Source organism: Salvia hispanica, chromosome 2 (genome assembly GCF_023119035.1).
Source record: "Salvia hispanica cultivar TCC Black 2014 chromosome 2, UniMelb_Shisp_WGS_1.0, whole genome shotgun sequence".
In the NCBI taxonomy this organism is placed as follows: domain Eukaryota; kingdom Viridiplantae; phylum Streptophyta; class Magnoliopsida; order Lamiales; family Lamiaceae; genus Salvia; species Salvia hispanica.
This window is the reverse complement of record NC_062966.1, coordinates 17,845,910-17,863,404: the sequence shown is the minus strand read 5'-3', so window position 1 is coordinate 17,863,404 and position 17,495 is coordinate 17,845,910. Positions and strand designations below refer to the sequence as shown.

General features: G+C 34.5%; 1 protein-coding gene across 1 annotated transcript; it reads right to left on the bottom strand.

Moving 5' to 3' along the window:
* Window positions 1–1,355: 1,355 nt before the first annotated feature.
* LOC125204492 (homeobox protein knotted-1-like 6) lies at window positions 1,356–5,763 on the bottom strand. The gene is made up of 5 exons (XM_048103159.1): window positions 5,233–5,763; window positions 5,036–5,155; window positions 4,804–4,915; window positions 1,647–1,888; window positions 1,356–1,575 (listed from the first exon to the last, which is right to left on the bottom strand). The coding sequence occupies exons 1-5, from the start codon at window positions 5,533–5,535 to the stop codon at window positions 1,432–1,434; spliced, it is 921 nt and encodes a 306-aa protein (XP_047959116.1). The 5' UTR covers window positions 5,536–5,763; the 3' UTR covers window positions 1,356–1,431.
* Between the last annotated feature and the right edge of the window lie 11,732 nt (window positions 5,764–17,495).

Here is a 17,495-nt window from a genome sequence, read left to right as displayed (position 1 = left end):
AAGAAAAAACCAGAAGTATATTGTCGGGCGAAAAAGAAAAGGTCTTGAAAGAAGAATAAAAGGGCCCAAAATGAGTGGAGTTCTACTTTTCAAAGCTCGATGGTGAGTCGGTGGATGAAGCAAATGGATAGGCTTATTCATGCGATAGTGGCAAAAAGAATGATGCGGATTCCATCATCCGGTTCGGGATAAATGGGGAGAGCTTGAAGACGTCGAGCCAACGACGATAACCAAAGGCACTATAGGGGAGGTAACCCTTAGTAGGTAACTTTTAGATTGTTTTCGTTTTAGTTTGCCTATCATATAAGTCTCCCTTCTCCACCAACTTTTCAAACTTATTCTTTGCATAGTCTTGAATAAGTTTGGGAGGGTGATATGGTGGATAGTGAGCCTTATGAGGTATTTTACTGCTTTATTTTTGTTTCAAATTGATTAGTTGTCTTTTGTTGCTTTTATTTATGTTTTAGGGTATATTTGTTTTGCTTTAGACCTCTTTGAGTTGTTTTGGTTTTGGTTGTTATGGAATTGAATTTGAACTTGTTTGAATTTTGGTTTCTTGGGGTAAAGACTAGTTGTTAATGATAAAAACTTCATCCATCTTTTAAGCTATCATGGTTTTTGATTTAAGAGTTTGAGTAATAGGTGCATAAGGAGAAGTCTAGAGGAAGAAAAAAAAAGGAAAAAAAAATAATAAATTTGTGGAGGTATAAGCTAGACGAAGTCTAGAAGAGTTATTGGTTGGGTTTCTAAATAGGTGGGGACCGGATGGGAGGAAGAAGTTCGACAATGTCTTACATATCTGAGATTTGTTATGGGAAATGGTCTTTTGTTGGGATTTGTAATATGCGAGTACTTGGGCTTCTCTTACTTTTCAGCCACTTTAGCCAAAATGTTCCCTACCGTCCAAAAAGCCATATTACAACCTTAATAAAGTCCTTTCTGATTCTAGATTCACATTCACATTCTAGTAAAGGAGATGGTTGATTTTGAGCAAGCATATGGTAAACACTACTTGTATTTTGATTTGAGAGTATTACTCCATATTATCTTTTCACTCCGTGTTTATTTGCTTTTATTTGTCTATTTGTTCATTATATGCTTTTCGTAGTGTTAGAACAAAACCAAAACTTTCCTGATTCTCTAGATAGTAGTCAACATTTGTTTGTGGTAGTTAAGTTGATACGAATTTGTCTCTGTGGGATACGATACTCTTGCTTGCTAATTGCTACACTAGCCCCATACACTTGCGGGTATCACTTGTGTTAAAATAAGTCGAGTCAGCTAGCCACTATTGAAGATGCTCTAAGAGCAAAGTAAGTTACTCCTCATAAAAATGGCGAAGAAGAAGCAAAAAATTATGAAAGTGTAGTTTATTTAAAAATTAGAGAGTATGGTATGGGAATAATATACAAGACAAGATAAAGATAAATGTTAATGTGGAGTGGTGATCCTATCCGCAACCGCAAGCATGTTGTCGGGCGATTTCCAGTGGCGCTTCCTCTGATTTATGAACCAATTGTTAATCTGCTTCTGATCCAGACCTGTTGTCTCAGCAAGCGCAATCTTATCCGATTCCTGCAGAATTGTAAATCAAATCAATTCGATTTTGAATCAATTATATTGCGGAGAGAGAGAGAGAGAGAAACCGTAGGGTAGGGCCATTTGGAGTGCAAATTCCACCAAGCGAGCAAAGTCTGCCTCCCCTCCTTTGGCAGCTTCCCTTTCTTCTTCTTCTTTGAAAATTCAAGCTTCAAACTGCTGATATGGCTGCCATACATCCGCAGCAGCTTCTCCTTCAGCTGCCGATCTTCCCTCTTCGTCTCTGCATCTTGCATTTCTATCAACTCCCCCTCCGACCACACCGATCCTTCGCCTTCTCCTTCATCATCTATACATACCCAAATAACAACAATTAATTTCACTAATTCTATTGGGCCCCAAACCGGTCAATAAATATGGGGCGACCGATTTTCCTCGATTCAATTCTGACACCACTAGTGATGGGCCCAAAACATGAATTTATTATTTATATATCAAACCCTGTTATGTACTCTGAAATTATTATTGGTGTTTAGTTTAATTTAATTTAATTTGGAATTATGAATGAGAGAGGGAAGGGCCCGTGCGTCAGCGTAAACCCCGGGCGGCCATGTGAATATACGACCACCCGCGCTATCCGGGTTTTTACCCATTAAAGCTTTTCCTCTCTTCCCCACTTGCCCCACTCAATTATTTGCCCAAACTCTCCACTTCCTTCCAACCCATTCCATACTGCAGTTTTTTTTACAGCACTCTCAATTTGAACTTCTTAATTTGATCACCTCTACTAGTATATGTATGATGTAGGCACTAATTAAGTCCACTAAATTACAATAATGCAGGATGTGTGTTTTCAATATCAAAATATTGGTCTATATGCGCAACACAATTTGGGCTCACTCCAATAACACGTTAGAAATAGATCATTCAGCCTCTTAAAAGGCTCTATAAAAAAAGGATTATCTGTTTATTTAAAGAAAAGTCAAGATCGCCAATTTATTGATGCGGGACAAGGAGTTTGGATAGAAACTAGGGAAGATGAAAGAGCAAAATGGAAACAAATGAGCGCGACAATTCTGCAAGGCCAAAATGCACAAAGAAACCATACCACACAAATCACAACACACGCATGTAGAAACTGAGATATGTAAAAACAACACAAGGCGCCACCAGAAACAGACTAACAAATATTGCATATATTCACAGTTTTTTGACAGAATCCAAGTCAGGCACGTGAAAAACAGTTTATAATGACGATGATGATCAAGAAATTATATTGTCAAGAAGGTAATAAAGCAAGAAAAGCGAATCAAATTAATTCCAAATGCAGACAGCACCATGAGGTTACTGGTGTCGTAAGCACGTGAAAATGTGCTCCAAAATTAACACATCTGGAAAATAAAACTTGTACTTCCAACTTAAAAGAATGATTCGTTGTCAACCAAACGAAAACGAGCTTGATCTCTTTATCTACGTGTTATCACTAATTAACTAATATTATTGGATTAGCACAACATCTAAAGCTGCACAACATATATAAATTACCTCCACGCCCTGCAACATTCCCAGATTCTTTGTAACTAAAAAATCAATATAATCTGACTGAGATTTGTGCATGCAACAGATCCCAAGTGTACTTAACTGCAATTTACTATAGCTTAAGCTCGGTAATCTATGTACAAGTGAAAAATAAAATAAAAAAATCATATCCAATATAATTAAAGATGGCAATTAATTAAACAATGTGATGAGATTCTCATAGTAATTGGAGTCTTATGATAAGGATAGATTTTTCACAAGTTATATTCTGTGCAAGTACATTATCTTTTTCTTTTAAGAATCATTTAATGGAGGGAGCAACTACCACAAACATAGAAGACAATGCATTCAACTGCCAACTAATAAACCACTTGACGCTTTTCACATGTTATTTATATATCTTGTCTTATTTCATGCACGCTCGTTCAACACATGATTTGTTGGAACTTGGAGCCTCTATTTCATTTTTGCCAGACCTATATATGCAAATTTATAAATTCAATTTCACCTTATCATAATTATGGCAACAACCTTGTCAATTTCTTGTAACATGTGAAATAAAATTTGTAAGATATTTATCATGGGACAGTCATTCATGCATAAATAGATTCTTATCTAGCCTTCTGTTCACTTTTACTAGTATGATTTTATCAATGAAATCAAGTACAATACTACTATCCAACAAGCTACCTAGTGTGTGTGAGAGAGAGAGACAAGAGAGAGGTGAATACAATATTCAAGTGCAACACCTGAGATTTGTTAGATAGGCAGGTAAAATGTAACACAATAAATATACGCTAGATCAATCCGGAGTCTTCTATTTCAACTTGTTCTTATTTATCTTTTGCGATGTAAAACTACACCACACAAGAGGGACAACGAGAAGAGTCAGTCGTGACTCAGTCTTTAAAGTTATGTTCATTTGCCACTTTATATTTATTATACTAAATCAATTCCCGGAGAAGTTTAACTCCATTTTCAATTTCTTCATTGTGTTAGATTACGCTATGAGCCAGGACATTAACAAAATGAGGAAATAATTGATTGGATAATAAGTTACGAGGCATAACAATTTTAACACATGGAGCCACATTTTATGCCTGCATATTATGCACACAAGTGAAATTAGTCCATATTAACCTAAAGTCCACTTTCTAAATGAGTTGCTCATATCATTTAGTAGTACTCCACCTAACAACATTGTATGTGAGTAAATAAAAGAAAAATGTTACTGTGGCAAGAAAGTGAAAAAAGGGAAGTGAGTAGTACTGTGAATCGCGTCACTGCTGAATGATAGGTCAAATCAGAATCTCTAGCAAATGAATGTGTATATTTTTAAGCTTTAATTTCCCCTGACATGAAACAAAGACGAAGGTAGAAAAAGGAAAAAAGGAATTTATTAGTAAGTTAAACGACAAAAAAAATGGGCACGGATGGAGTAGTCGGAAACCCAGAAAAAAAAAACTGATGAAGAAAAGGGGAAAGTGGCGTGATACTGTTTGCAGAAGCGAAGACTTAACGGTTTAAGGTTTGCACTTTCCTAGAATGGTTACGGACATTGGAAACACATAATTTTGGATTCAGATATAGAATTTCTTTGAATTCTAGGGTTTTCCGCAGGGAATATTTCGTAATCAGCAGCACAGTTGTCCTTAGCTCATAAATGGCTACCACAATTAATCATAACGCGTGTTTGTGCGTGTGGTGTGTGTGTGAGAGGAGTACCATTGCAAAGATTGAGGAGCTGCGTTTGAATCTGGGCGAGGAAAGAGGTTGCTTCGTCGAAGGGGCGCGACAGATCCGACTTGTACTTGACCAGTATGTCGCGGTAGGATTGCTTCATATATAGAGAAGAAGAAAATCGATTAATTGAAGGAAATAAATGGAGAAATGGAAAGTTGCAGACTATTATATGTGCGTGTGCGTGTGCGTGTGCAGTGAAGAGAGAGAGAGAGACCATGAAGTCGTCGAGGTGAGGATCAGTCTGTGTGCAAAGGGAAACAGCGTGTTGTTTGCACAAGTCGTTTTCTCGCTTGATCTCATCCAACACAGACACTATTTCTGGGGGAGCTCCAACCTGACCAGTGACCACACACAAAATAAGCAAATACTTAATCAAACACGTGAGCTGACTAATACAAAGTTTAATTGAACCTTGTGGCAATCAATATAGGCATGGAGCAATTTTGGATAGGAAGGATGTGAAGCAATTTTGGCCTTGATCAAACCCGAATCATCCTCATCTATGTGATTCTGGACATTCACACAAGCGGAATCGTGACATCCCAATTCCTCGGAATTAAACAACATCGGAGTCCGAATATAGTGCTCGCCGGCGATCGGAGAATGGTAGTGGTAGTGATTGTAGTCCTCCAGCACCATCATATTCTCCGGAAACATCAAAGCCTTGTCAACATAGTAATCTCCCGCCGAATGAAACCCATACATTTCATCCATATATATATATACCAATTATGATATATATAGTACTATCTTATTACGAAGAAAATTTAATATGTACTAGGAGTAGTAATTGTCTGGATGCAGTAGTTTGGTATGGCAGCAGCGGCGGCGGCGGAATTGGTGGTGGAGAGTGTGGAGGTGATTGGAGAAGAAGTGGAGATGGAGATGGTGATGGTGAAGGTGAGGTGGAGGAGTGATGGGGGAGGCCCATTCTTTCCATTATTAATTTATCAACATTTTCCAGTTTTTATACTTTCTATAGTAATAGTGGAATATATTTCTTTTCCTCTTTCTTTCTGCCTCTAATTTCTATATATTCTCTACTTGTTCAATTTTGAGTCGTCACTCTCTCAGATACAAAAAAAAAAATGTACACTTACCTACTAAAATGAAGCATTATAACTATTTAAGAAATTTCATCTAGTGCTATTTAACATGATATAGCTAGTACTCTTAAAAAAACATGATATAGTACTTTTGGAGTTACTACTAGCAGTACAATTTAGAGTTTTATATACACTTAAAATGGGTGTGTTATATTGCTAACTATTTAAGTTACTAACTCTGCTAACTCATCAATACAGTGTATTAAAAATGTTAACACGATGACATCAAAATGTCAACACATTATATTGAAGTTCAACAAAATTATGTGGTGACATTTTAATATCATCGTGTTGACATTTTTAATACACTGCATTGATGAGTTAGCAAGTTAGCAACTTAAAAAAGTAAGCAATTGATCACACTCCTACTTAAAATAGTATACAATTACGAGTCATACAAATGAATTGATTTGATTTATCGATTAGAAAGTAAGTCGTCGTGATTCACCCTCGTTTGAATAATTGTCCATTTTTCCTAGTAAGTGTACATTTCAAAAATTAGAGATATAATCATGACATTTTTCTCATCATTTTGAAATTTTGTTTTATAAATATGTCATTTTAACAACATTTTTTATCCACCAACTATTATTTATAATCAAATTATTAATGTGCATAGTTAACATTATAAAGCTTTAAAATCCCGTCTTAATATGAATTATTTACACTCTCCCGGCCCCTAGCCTCTTTCAAAACTGATCAATATCAATGTGGTTTTAGATAATTAAGATGCATACAATCCAAATAACGCATTATATTAATCGTCCTTTGGAAATGAATTACGAATAATTAACACAATAAAAATTTGTGCTACTAGTATTTTTTATTTAGATCGTTAATAGTATTTGCATTGTGCTTAGAGTAACCAAATTTGATTACGGAGTTTAACGCATTAAATTTTACTTGCAATTTATCTGTGTGAGAGAGAAAGAGAGACGTTAATGCGAGTCCCAATAATTGAGACAATGCGCTCGCTGAGATTTTTTATAGATCAAGAAATTAGAAAATACACCATACTTTTTTCCTTTAGACATGTACATACAACAATAAAAAAAATAGTTAAAGATATTTTTTAATATAATTAAGAATGCTAATTTTTATTTTGAAATATATTCCTAACGCTTTAAAAAGCATCTTTATTGTCGTTGTCACAATTAAAATTAGAGAACACAAATAGAAATGTCAAAAAAACAAAAGGTTTATAAGTTAATTTGTCTTAAATTTAAGAGCGCTTTAAATTATTGTTATTTTAAAAAAAATTTCTAACACGAGTCATTACATCTCGATTTTTGTATCCTAAAAAAATACTAACATCTCGATTTTTGTATCCTAAAAAAATACTAGTAGTAATCTAATTTTTTTGTAGTGATAGTTCTTTGTTATTATTTTACCCTTGCATTTAATACAAATAAGCTAGTGATTATCAATACAGTATTCCATTCAACATAATTGGGATTTATGTTTTAATGGAAAACTGATCTTTTTGGGGCAAACTCTATTTTAGGCTTTAAGCAGGCCCCTCTGAATGACTGAGGCGAAGGAACAAAAATCTGAGTTCATTTTCTTGATTAAATCATTTGTATTTAATTTTACTACTCTATTATACATGTCACAGCATAATATATTCCAGAGATGATAAAAACAATCATGTTTTTGCTAATATTAGAAAAGGATTGAGTTTGAATCTCATGCAATGAGTTTGATTATTCAGTCTCGTTCAATGCGAATTCCAAGTCATTCCAAGACGTATAATATTTTTGGTATTGTTGACGTCATCTGTTGGAACTGCATTAATCTTATTTGAGGTACATATATTGTACATATTCAAATATAGAGCTGAAAATTTTCAGCATAACCCAAACACACGACTGAACACGTGCAAAATCAAAAAGTTAGTGTCAAGTTTGTTTGTGTCCTTATCGAGTCGAGGTGAATCTACTAAACATATTCAACTGTATGGCTGACAATATTTTTACATGATAAGCACACGCAGTGGCGTATCCAGGATTTTTAATCTGGGGGTGCAAAAATTAATTATGACTTAAATTTTAAATTTTGACTAATTTTTTTGTTTTCTTTGTTAAATTTTTTCAATTGTTCTATTTTTTAAAAATAAAATCTTTTTCTTTATTTTTATCTTTTTATCAAAAAACTTGATTTTAAATAAAAAACAAATAAATTTATAGTATCACATAAATTACACATTTGGAATGTATATTATATATCTGCAATACAAGTATTCATATTTTGTTAGTACCTAGCAATACATACATATATATATATATATATATGAGTGTGAATATAATGATTAAAGCAAAGTTGGATTGTAGTACTTAGTATAGATTAAAGCAAAGTCAAGTTTGGAGAAGAAAAAGTCAAAAGTAAAACTGTGCTTAAGAGTATTCAAACCCAGGTCTCTAGCACAGAGAAGGAGCGAATTTACCACTAGGCTACCGATGGATTTTATCAAAATATGACTACAAATGGTATTAAACAACAAACTTTTGGAGGTACAGTTGCACCCCTTGTTCCAGTGTGCATACGCCACTGAGCACACGCGTGAAATTAATAGGTTAGTGTCAAGCCTTATCGTGTATGTATTCTTTTCGGATCGATCCAATAAGGACATAAGGATTTTCCGAGTTGGATTCAGATCGGATTTGGGTAACCCATTTATAGTTAAATTATTATTTTAATTACTTTTTTATTACCCTATTAAAATTAAAATGAGGTTATCATCTTTCCATTCCTTGCATTCACTGCCACGGCCTCTACTACCACATTGACTCTGAGTCATATCTCATTTGCATCACTCTTGAATCATCCAGTGTTGGATTCTTGTTGCTATTGTGACATTATAAAGGCGTGTTGTGTCAACATAAATGGAATTGCGTCGATAATAAGCCAGTGTATAGTGCAATTTGTGTTTGAATTTTAAAGTAGCACGTCGTATTTTGATTTGATCTTAATTAACTGGATCGTTATCAGATTGACTTGTAACGATCCGATTATCACTATTTATCAGCTATATTCAAATGTGCATGAATATGTGCTTTGACTGAAAATTCATGTCCTTCATTTAATAAAAAGGCAAAGCGACGAACGACTTTGAATTTTCTTAATAATCCATCATTATCTATCAAAGTAAACAAGGCCTATTAAATAACATAATTTTGTTTGCAGCAAAAACAAACAATCCATTACAAAATGAACCATCACGCTTGAAATGGAGTGAATGGCTAAGATAAGTGATCGCTTACAAACAATTCCCTTTTTTAGAAACAAATAAAATATCTCAACTTATCTTTGGACCAATAATACTCATCAATAATTTTATGTACTGGCTAGCTAGCGTGACACATTTGTCAGCCTGAAGACAATAAAAATTGTCCATATATACAAAAATTCTTTCTTAGACAACTTAAGAAAATTAATACTGTCATTTTACAATTAGTGACATTTTATACAATATGTTAGGGTCAATTTCTATGTAAATAGATATACGACTTGGTACGGCAATTATATATATACTCCATGTATTATGAAAACAAAGAAACGAGATGAACAAAAAGAATATCCGAAGTTTATCACACTACTGTATAATATGCGTAAGTAATAATATTATAACTGTAAAGTAAAAATTCTCTTACAAATAAAGAAACAAAAAAGGTTCTGCTTTATTATGGACGGTTATAAATTAAGTCCAAGTAATTGGCACTCGAGAATTCGTTGTGACTTGTCCGAGCAATAAAACAATTTAAGGTGTCGTTCAATTGTTAAAACCTTTTTTTTACATTGAGATATAATATAAAGTTAAAATCAATCATGATTAAAAAATATATATATACAGTTAATTATATTAAAACCTTTTTTTTTTTGCATCAAGAAAATAGTGATCCTGATTCTTACATAAATGAGTAAAAAATATTCTTAATACAAAGCTTTTAGTTGAGGAATTGTGATCACAAAATGGATTGAATCGGATGAGTCAAATTCAGCTCATCTAAAAAGGGGTCAACGGCCAATTTCAAGTGTTTTTATAGTCATTGGAGATGAACGGTTCACATGCGTCGAATGGGGCTTTTTAATCTGGGCCGTCAATCCTTGGTATAAGAGTCTTTGGTTGAGTAAGCTTTGCCGTATCGATCAAGAGAAGAAAGAGGGGAAAATAGTGAGGAAGATCAAAGGGTTCGGTCCAAGAAGAGATCGAGGGAAAATTGATCAAAGGGTGACTAACTCATTTATCACATATTGGTAATTTGGTATGATAATTTCTAGATATATATACATATATTTGCTGATTTACTAAAATATGCTTTTTATTAAGGGTGTGGAAAAATACCGAATAATCGAAATACCGCACTTACCGTACCGAAAAATACAGAAATAACATTTTTTCAGTATACCGCAATCATACTGTACCGGAATCCTTGGTGCATATAGAAAAATCGGTATATTGTTAAAATTATATTATATTTATATATAAAATATAATTAAAAAAGAAAAAATCTCTGAAAATCCTTTTTTTAATATTTTGTGTATAAAATAGATTTTTTTTTGCATTGACGATATTACGGTATACCGCAATAACGGTAAGGTAACAATATCAAAAAATGATCATTCCAAATTTTCGGTATACCAGATTGTGGTATGCCAAAAATTTGGTATGGTATCGGCATGATATTTTGTCATACCGCGATTTTCAGTACGATATGCGTTATGGCGTTCTCGGTACGGGTATACCGTACCGACCCATCTCTACTCCTTATTACCCTTGTTGGTAAACGTTGTTAGATTTTCTTAACCCTATCTCTTAGAGTCTCCCGTGCATATGACTCTTAGTTATCTTGCTTTTCTAAAATTGTGAAATATCAACTGACGCATACAAGCTACGTACCCAAAATAGAAACATTTTTTTACACTGATATATTAGTCCTTTTACCGAAATCATCACTCCAAAAATAATCAAACTTATTGAATTGAAGGTGAAAGTAATAAATGCTACGTATAGTCATATATGTTTAGCGTTGAATATTCCACATGTGAACTAATCTGCGTAGGATTTTAGTTGCACAACTTAATGTCTAATTAATGCCCAGTTATACATTTATATTTATAGTAAGTCAGTAACACAATTTACACTTCATTTCGTCACACTGATTGCTTATTTTTGTGTAACAATGTAATATTTTTTTCCTTGTTGCACGACAATATAAATGTTCCATTGGTCCCAATTCATGTTTTTTAATCTTTCGTTGTCTATGGATCCATTAAGTAATTAGTATAGTATGTTCATATAAATATGGAGCGACCTCATTATATTCCGCCGCTGATCTGCCGGTAATTCATTTTACCAGCGGATTTTTCAACTTTACCAACGGAATATTCCGCCACTAATTCGCAAATTTTTTTTATAGCAAACCAACTACAATAAGTGTGATATTTATTGCCCAAATACTTAGATAACTTCAATTTTATATGGGGAAATTAAAATTATAATGAAATTATATATGAACTAGTAGTTCTCTAAAGGGTTATGCCACACGAGAACAAAAATTTCTCTATGATTTATCCTTTATCACATAGAAGAGGGAGCACCACAGCTTTTTATCAAATTTGATGAAAGGAGCGTCCATCCAGCTGAGTAAGCACGAGACCGGGTCTATGGGAAAACAAAGAGATAAATTTCAACAGCAGCAGAAATACCATAATCTACTAGAACACCTGCATCCGAAAATGACATGATCAACAGTCTCTGGCTCTTCTTTGCAAAAGACACAAGTTATCTTCAATCCCAGGGAACCCTAAACTAGTCTTAACATTGAAAACGTTGAACAATTACATTTCAGAAAATTCATTATTCATTCCGAAATTATAAATTACAAACCCTAGATATAAATAAAATAATTATAAACCCTATAAATTAAAATTTACAAGTCCTAAATTAAAAATTACAATTCCTAAAAATTGAATACTTTGAACAATTATATTTCAAAAAATTCATAGGAATATATAGGAAGGAAATGAAAATGTTGTGGAATTTAAATAGGAAAAAAAATTAAAATAAAAATCATTTTTTAATAAATAAAATACAATTGGAGTCCGGTTCCAGCCCGAGCGCCCACAACGCCGGGCCGGACCGCAACGAAGCGCAACCCAGGAGCTTGCAACGCCAGGCCAGGCCGCAACCGGGCGCGGCCTTGGGCCTCTCCAACATCTTCAGACGCGGCCCAGGCCTCTCCAATCCACCGCCACCTCCAACGTTGCTGGGCCCAGGCCGAACCCCAGTTGCGGTCCAGCCCCAATTTTTTTCTAGCGTTAAGGATGCTTTTATATGGTTGGATGAATTCCATTTTTAAAATCTTTTAGCTTCTTATTTTTACCAAATTAACATAGTCATTTATGAAATGATACACACTTTCAACTTATAAGTGGATAATGAAGGAGTATTTATTAACTGGCAATCATTTTACGTTTTAGTAGTAGTATAGCCAACTACGTGAGTGATGATCATCATGGTTTTTGCACTGTATATTTAGAGAGAAAATATAAAACCAACAAGCATGCATGATGAATGTGTTATCAAAGATGAACAATAGAAATTTCAAATCACCCTTTTTTAATAAGACTAAGTCATGAAAATTTGCGGCGCGAGTAGTATTTAAACTTTAAAGCAGCCTCAAATGAGATCATGAATCATATACTCCATTCATCCCAGTCCACTAGGTAATTGATAATATTCTTTATTGGGACCGTAAGATAAATTATACTTCTACATTTCATCATTTAGCAAAAACGCAACTTTCTAATTCTGCTACATTATTCTATTTCTTGTTTTATTCTATTTTCTCCCTTGTATTTATTAACTTAACTCACTAAAGGCTAATTTCTTAATGATGGAAGAAGTTATTTGTGTGAAAGATGGGATGTCTTTCCAAATTGTATATTATGCTATATGTCATGCCCAACAACATATGGTCCATGAGAATGGAATTCTCTCAATTTTATAGTAGTATGTCATTCTTTCTATAACTTTATATTGGGTATTGACTATTGAATGCATTTATTTGGATAAAAGAACTTGTAGAAGGGCCATTTCGTAATACATTTTAAACTATCATTTTGCTTCTACCTTATACTCCTGCTTCAAAATATAAGTCTCTTATGTTGCTTGTCATTAGTAAAAAGACACGTGGATGCCTAGAACAACAAGGTAAACAATAGTATATATATATATATTAGTAAGCACAATCACGTGGTCTTTGGTTGGCTACATTTAACTAATTGACTTTTACTTCTATTTGTTTTTTTTTGAGGAAATACTAGTTGAGTTTTACGACTGCACTCACGATTAGGTTCTTAGCCCTTCATGATCAAAAATTGTGTGATGGACTAGACAGAACACTTCATACATCCATATCCAGAATTGTTAATTAACTTTAGAACATATGTAAAAGTTAAAACCAGTTATTATCTTTGATTAAAATATCTTTTGGGGTAGGAAATCTAGAGATAAAAAATTTAGCTAAATTAAGCAACATGGATACATGTAGTATTTACTATATTTAATTAGAAGCTGTAATGACTTAAATTAATTCATTCCCCTCGTTACATGCATGTCTCATGTATATATAATGAGTACAATATATTGACTTATTTTAGTCAGAAAAATCCGATTCTTCTTTATATTTTTTTCACGGTTAAATAATAGTAGAAATCTTATTTGAAATCATATATTATGTAGAATTAGTTTCTTGGGTAGTCATTAATTTCTTTGTTGGACAAGCTTTGCAAAGATCCCAGCCCTAAAGGCTAATATCGACAAGTGGTGGTGTTGGCACTTGGCATCATATCCTTTAATAAAATAAAAATTGTTGAGACTAATTAATTAATTTATTACGTGGTTGAATACTAATGTAATTTATTGCAAGTGGATTGTAATACAGTCGTGGATTGGAGTTAATAGTCAAAAAGATGCATAGATTCTTTAATTGGGCTTTAACCATTTTTAGGATAAAGTGATGCTATTTTAAAGGGTAGTCAATAGGACATAAATAGAAGAGCAAATCAAGTTGTTGAATTAGTATTATATTATCATCGTCTCGTAACCCTAATCATGGAGGTGCGCCATTATCTTTCGCCTTTTTCTCACTGCAAAATAGGAAGATATGATATAATATTATTGATATCTATGAAAATTGCATTATTCCATGCTGTTATACATGAAAGAATGAGTACGGCCGGCACTGAATCCTATACTTTTCTATTAACTAGGATCTTTATCGTTGGATTGGATGTTCGAAATGGAACTGTAGTCCCTTTTTCACATTTAATATATATGGTGGTAGTGATAAAATTCAAACTTATATATTGTATAAATTCAAAACTCCTTAATACAGCTTTAATATAATATAATCACACTGTAAAATTTCAAGATTTTAATGTCAACACAGTATCAACAGAATATCAACACAGCATCAATCATTGACTACCGTTGAAATTCTGTTGATGCTTTTTTATAATCTGCTGATATTTTTCAATGGTACAAATCATAATTTTGAGTTTGTACAATATTTAAAATTTTCATTTGATCACATTCCCCTACAAGCCATACCACTTAAATATATGGTTTTATAATATTAAAGCGGGTCTAATAATAAAAGTTGTAAAACGACTATATATGTTTGGGCTTATAACGGTCCACTTGAATGACAAATCTCAGTTTAAGTTGTGGATAATGCCCTAATTTCAATTTTTTCTTTGGGCTGGAATATATATATATATATATAGGGCCTATTGTATCTATCCTTTCATGGGCTGCATGCGCGGTTTTATAAATTCTAGTGTGCCAAAATAATTGGAGCTGATAGTTTACTTTTAAAATAATTTTTGAAATGATTGTGTTACACTTACACGTAGTTTACTCTGGTTAATGTACTCTACCTCTCTACATATAAGGGGTTTTTTTTTAGCCTCTCTACATATAAGGTTATAGATATTGTAAACCTAAATATATACTATGACGTGTATTGATAGTGAGATTTATATATTTTTTCAACATAAGTTTTTTTTACTAACATAAAAGAGGTGGAGTTGAACCTTAGAGCATCCGCAGCGGTAGGTTTTTCATCGTCCGTCCGTCCGTGCCAGCGGCAAGGACGACCTCGTACGCCGCTGCGAACTGTCTGTCCGTGCCGCTGAGCAGCCCTACATGGCGTCTTCTTATTGGCCAACAGCATAGCCGATGGCATATTCAAATCTTTTATTTTTATTTTTTAAAAATTCGAAATTTATTTTAAAAAAAGTTTTTAAATAAAAAAATATATTTTCCCACTTCCCAAAAAATTATATCCGTTTTCTACCCACTTTTAATTTATTTTTCAATTTTTTTCCCCAAAATTCACATTTTCATCTATAAATACCCCCACTTCAACACAAAAAAAAATCACATTCTCATCTATTCTATCATCTACATTCTCTCATCTTTTTCTCATATTCTCTCATCTAAATTCCCACCACACTACACAATGTCCGGCTCCGGCGATCACCCCTCCGGCAATCGCGGTTGGAACCATGATTGGTTCGACTCCGACTCGTTCCCTAGTCCGGAAACGCAATTTACGGCCCCTCCTCAAACCCAAGGTTCGCAAGCTCCGGGTGGCTACCGTCCTTACCCGGTGCACGACCAAAATGCCTCCGGGTTCGGGTGGGCACCCGAACCCGGATCGGGAGGGAGCAGCAGCTTTACTCCTACTCATACTTCTATTCGTACTCCTACTCATCCTGTTCGTGGCACCCTCTCCCCGTACACACCGGGTGAGATGATGGCGATGTTCAAAGCCTACTTGGCAATCTCCGAAGATCCGGAGACTGGCATGAACCAAATCGGGGAAACGTATTGGTGGCGCATCACTCGTCTTTATAATGAAATCCGGCCGGGGGGGAACCATCTATCGCAATGATAGTATGGTGCGCAATTGCCTCTTCAGATGCAACGAGGCAATCGGTAAGTTCAGGGGTATTACCTCCAGGAAGAGCGGTCGGCGGGGAGCGGCACGAGCGAGCTCGACATCATCAATGCCGCCTTGGCGACCTACCAACGCATGAAGTTCAAAGCGTTCAAGTACCTCGATTGTTGGCAGGAGGGGCGCCTACATCCGAAGTATAAGGGCGGCGTAGTAGCATCCTCCTCCAGCTCCTCCGGCAAACGGTCGAGGTCGGTAGCCCTATCCGACGGCGCCTCCGATGATGTGGCTACCCAGCTTGCCGGAACTAACTTGGGTAGCCCCGACGCTGGCCCGAGCAGTTCCCGCCGGCCGCAAGGAAAGAAGAAGGCGACGACCACCCGCCGTCGCGCCTCGACTCCATCCGCCCCCGCCCCTTTGTGCCTCCTCCACCCCCGAACAACACGTTGTGGACCCTCTTGGGTCAACTCTATTTGAACGATACGTCTAAGATGACTCCGGATCAACTTGCAACACATGAGCAAATGATCCGGGGTCTCAAGAGGCAATTGGGGATAGAGGACTAGTCTTCCACGTGTGTAATTTTTAATTTGTAGGATTTTAATTATGTATTTTTTTATTTTCTAGGATTTTAATTATGTATTTTTATTTTTTAAGATTTTAATTATGTAATTTTTATTTTTTAGGATTTTAATTATGTAATTTTAAATTTTTAATGCATTTTAATATTGTGGAAATGTTTTTATTTAAATTGAATAATATAATGGTGGGACCCTTGAGCAAGTCCCCACTTCCGTGCTCTTAGCTAAAAACACGGATGGGGATGCTCTTATATCACTATATTTACAGACATAAAGTCTTCATCGCTCGGTTTCTTTGGGGACTCATCCAACGTAATTACTAGTAAACTCGATTAGGTTATGGTTAATTGGTTATAATAAGATTGGAATCTACCGATGACATATTTTAAGAAAATTTGTGTTTTGATACGTTTAGTCAAAATTTTAGCTTCTTGAAGTTATGAACTTCTAAATAGTTATTGTGCATGAGATCATTGTTACATATTCAAACAAGAAATATAATGTGAATCCCCTATTTTTATTATTCATATTCATGAGTTGTTCTTACTGTGAAGCTGGTAGCTGTTGAAACTTGGTGAGTCACGAAAATATAGACCAAATAATAATCTCAAAGTAGACGTCTTTATTGAGAGTATTACTTTAATGATTTTTGTGTCGGCCAATCCAATATTGTCTCCTTATTTTCGGTTCACACCGCTCAATATTTCCTACTTTCTATCATTTAAATAGATGTTGCTTTATTATTCATGAATTAGAAATTTAGAAGTACTAGTATAGAGATATGATTCATGGGACGTGATCAAATGCAAACTCTAAATATTGTACAAACTCCAAACTTTGATCTGGACCGTTAGAAAATATCAACAGATCATGAAATAATAGCAACAAAAAATGTCAACACAATGTCAACGGTTGATGTTGTGTTGAAATTGTGTTGATTTTGTGTTGATATCAGAATCTTGAAATTTTATACTGTGTTGACATTATATTGATATTGTGTTGAAAAAGTTTAGAGTTTGTAC

Excerpts from the sequence above, each read along its gene's own strand:
- LOC125204492 (XM_048103159.1), bottom strand. The coding sequence starts at position 5,535 with ATGGATGAAATGTATGGGTTTCATTCGGCGGGAGATTACTATGTTGAC. Across the intron at positions 5,156-5,232 it reads CCTATATTGATTGCCACAAG|GTTGGAGCTCCCCCAGAAAT; the intron begins GTTCAATTAAAC and ends GTCACTGGTCAG. Across the intron at positions 4,916-5,035 it reads CTCACCTCGACGACTTCATG|CAATCCTACCGCGACATACT; the intron begins GTCTCTCTCTCT and ends CTATATATGAAG.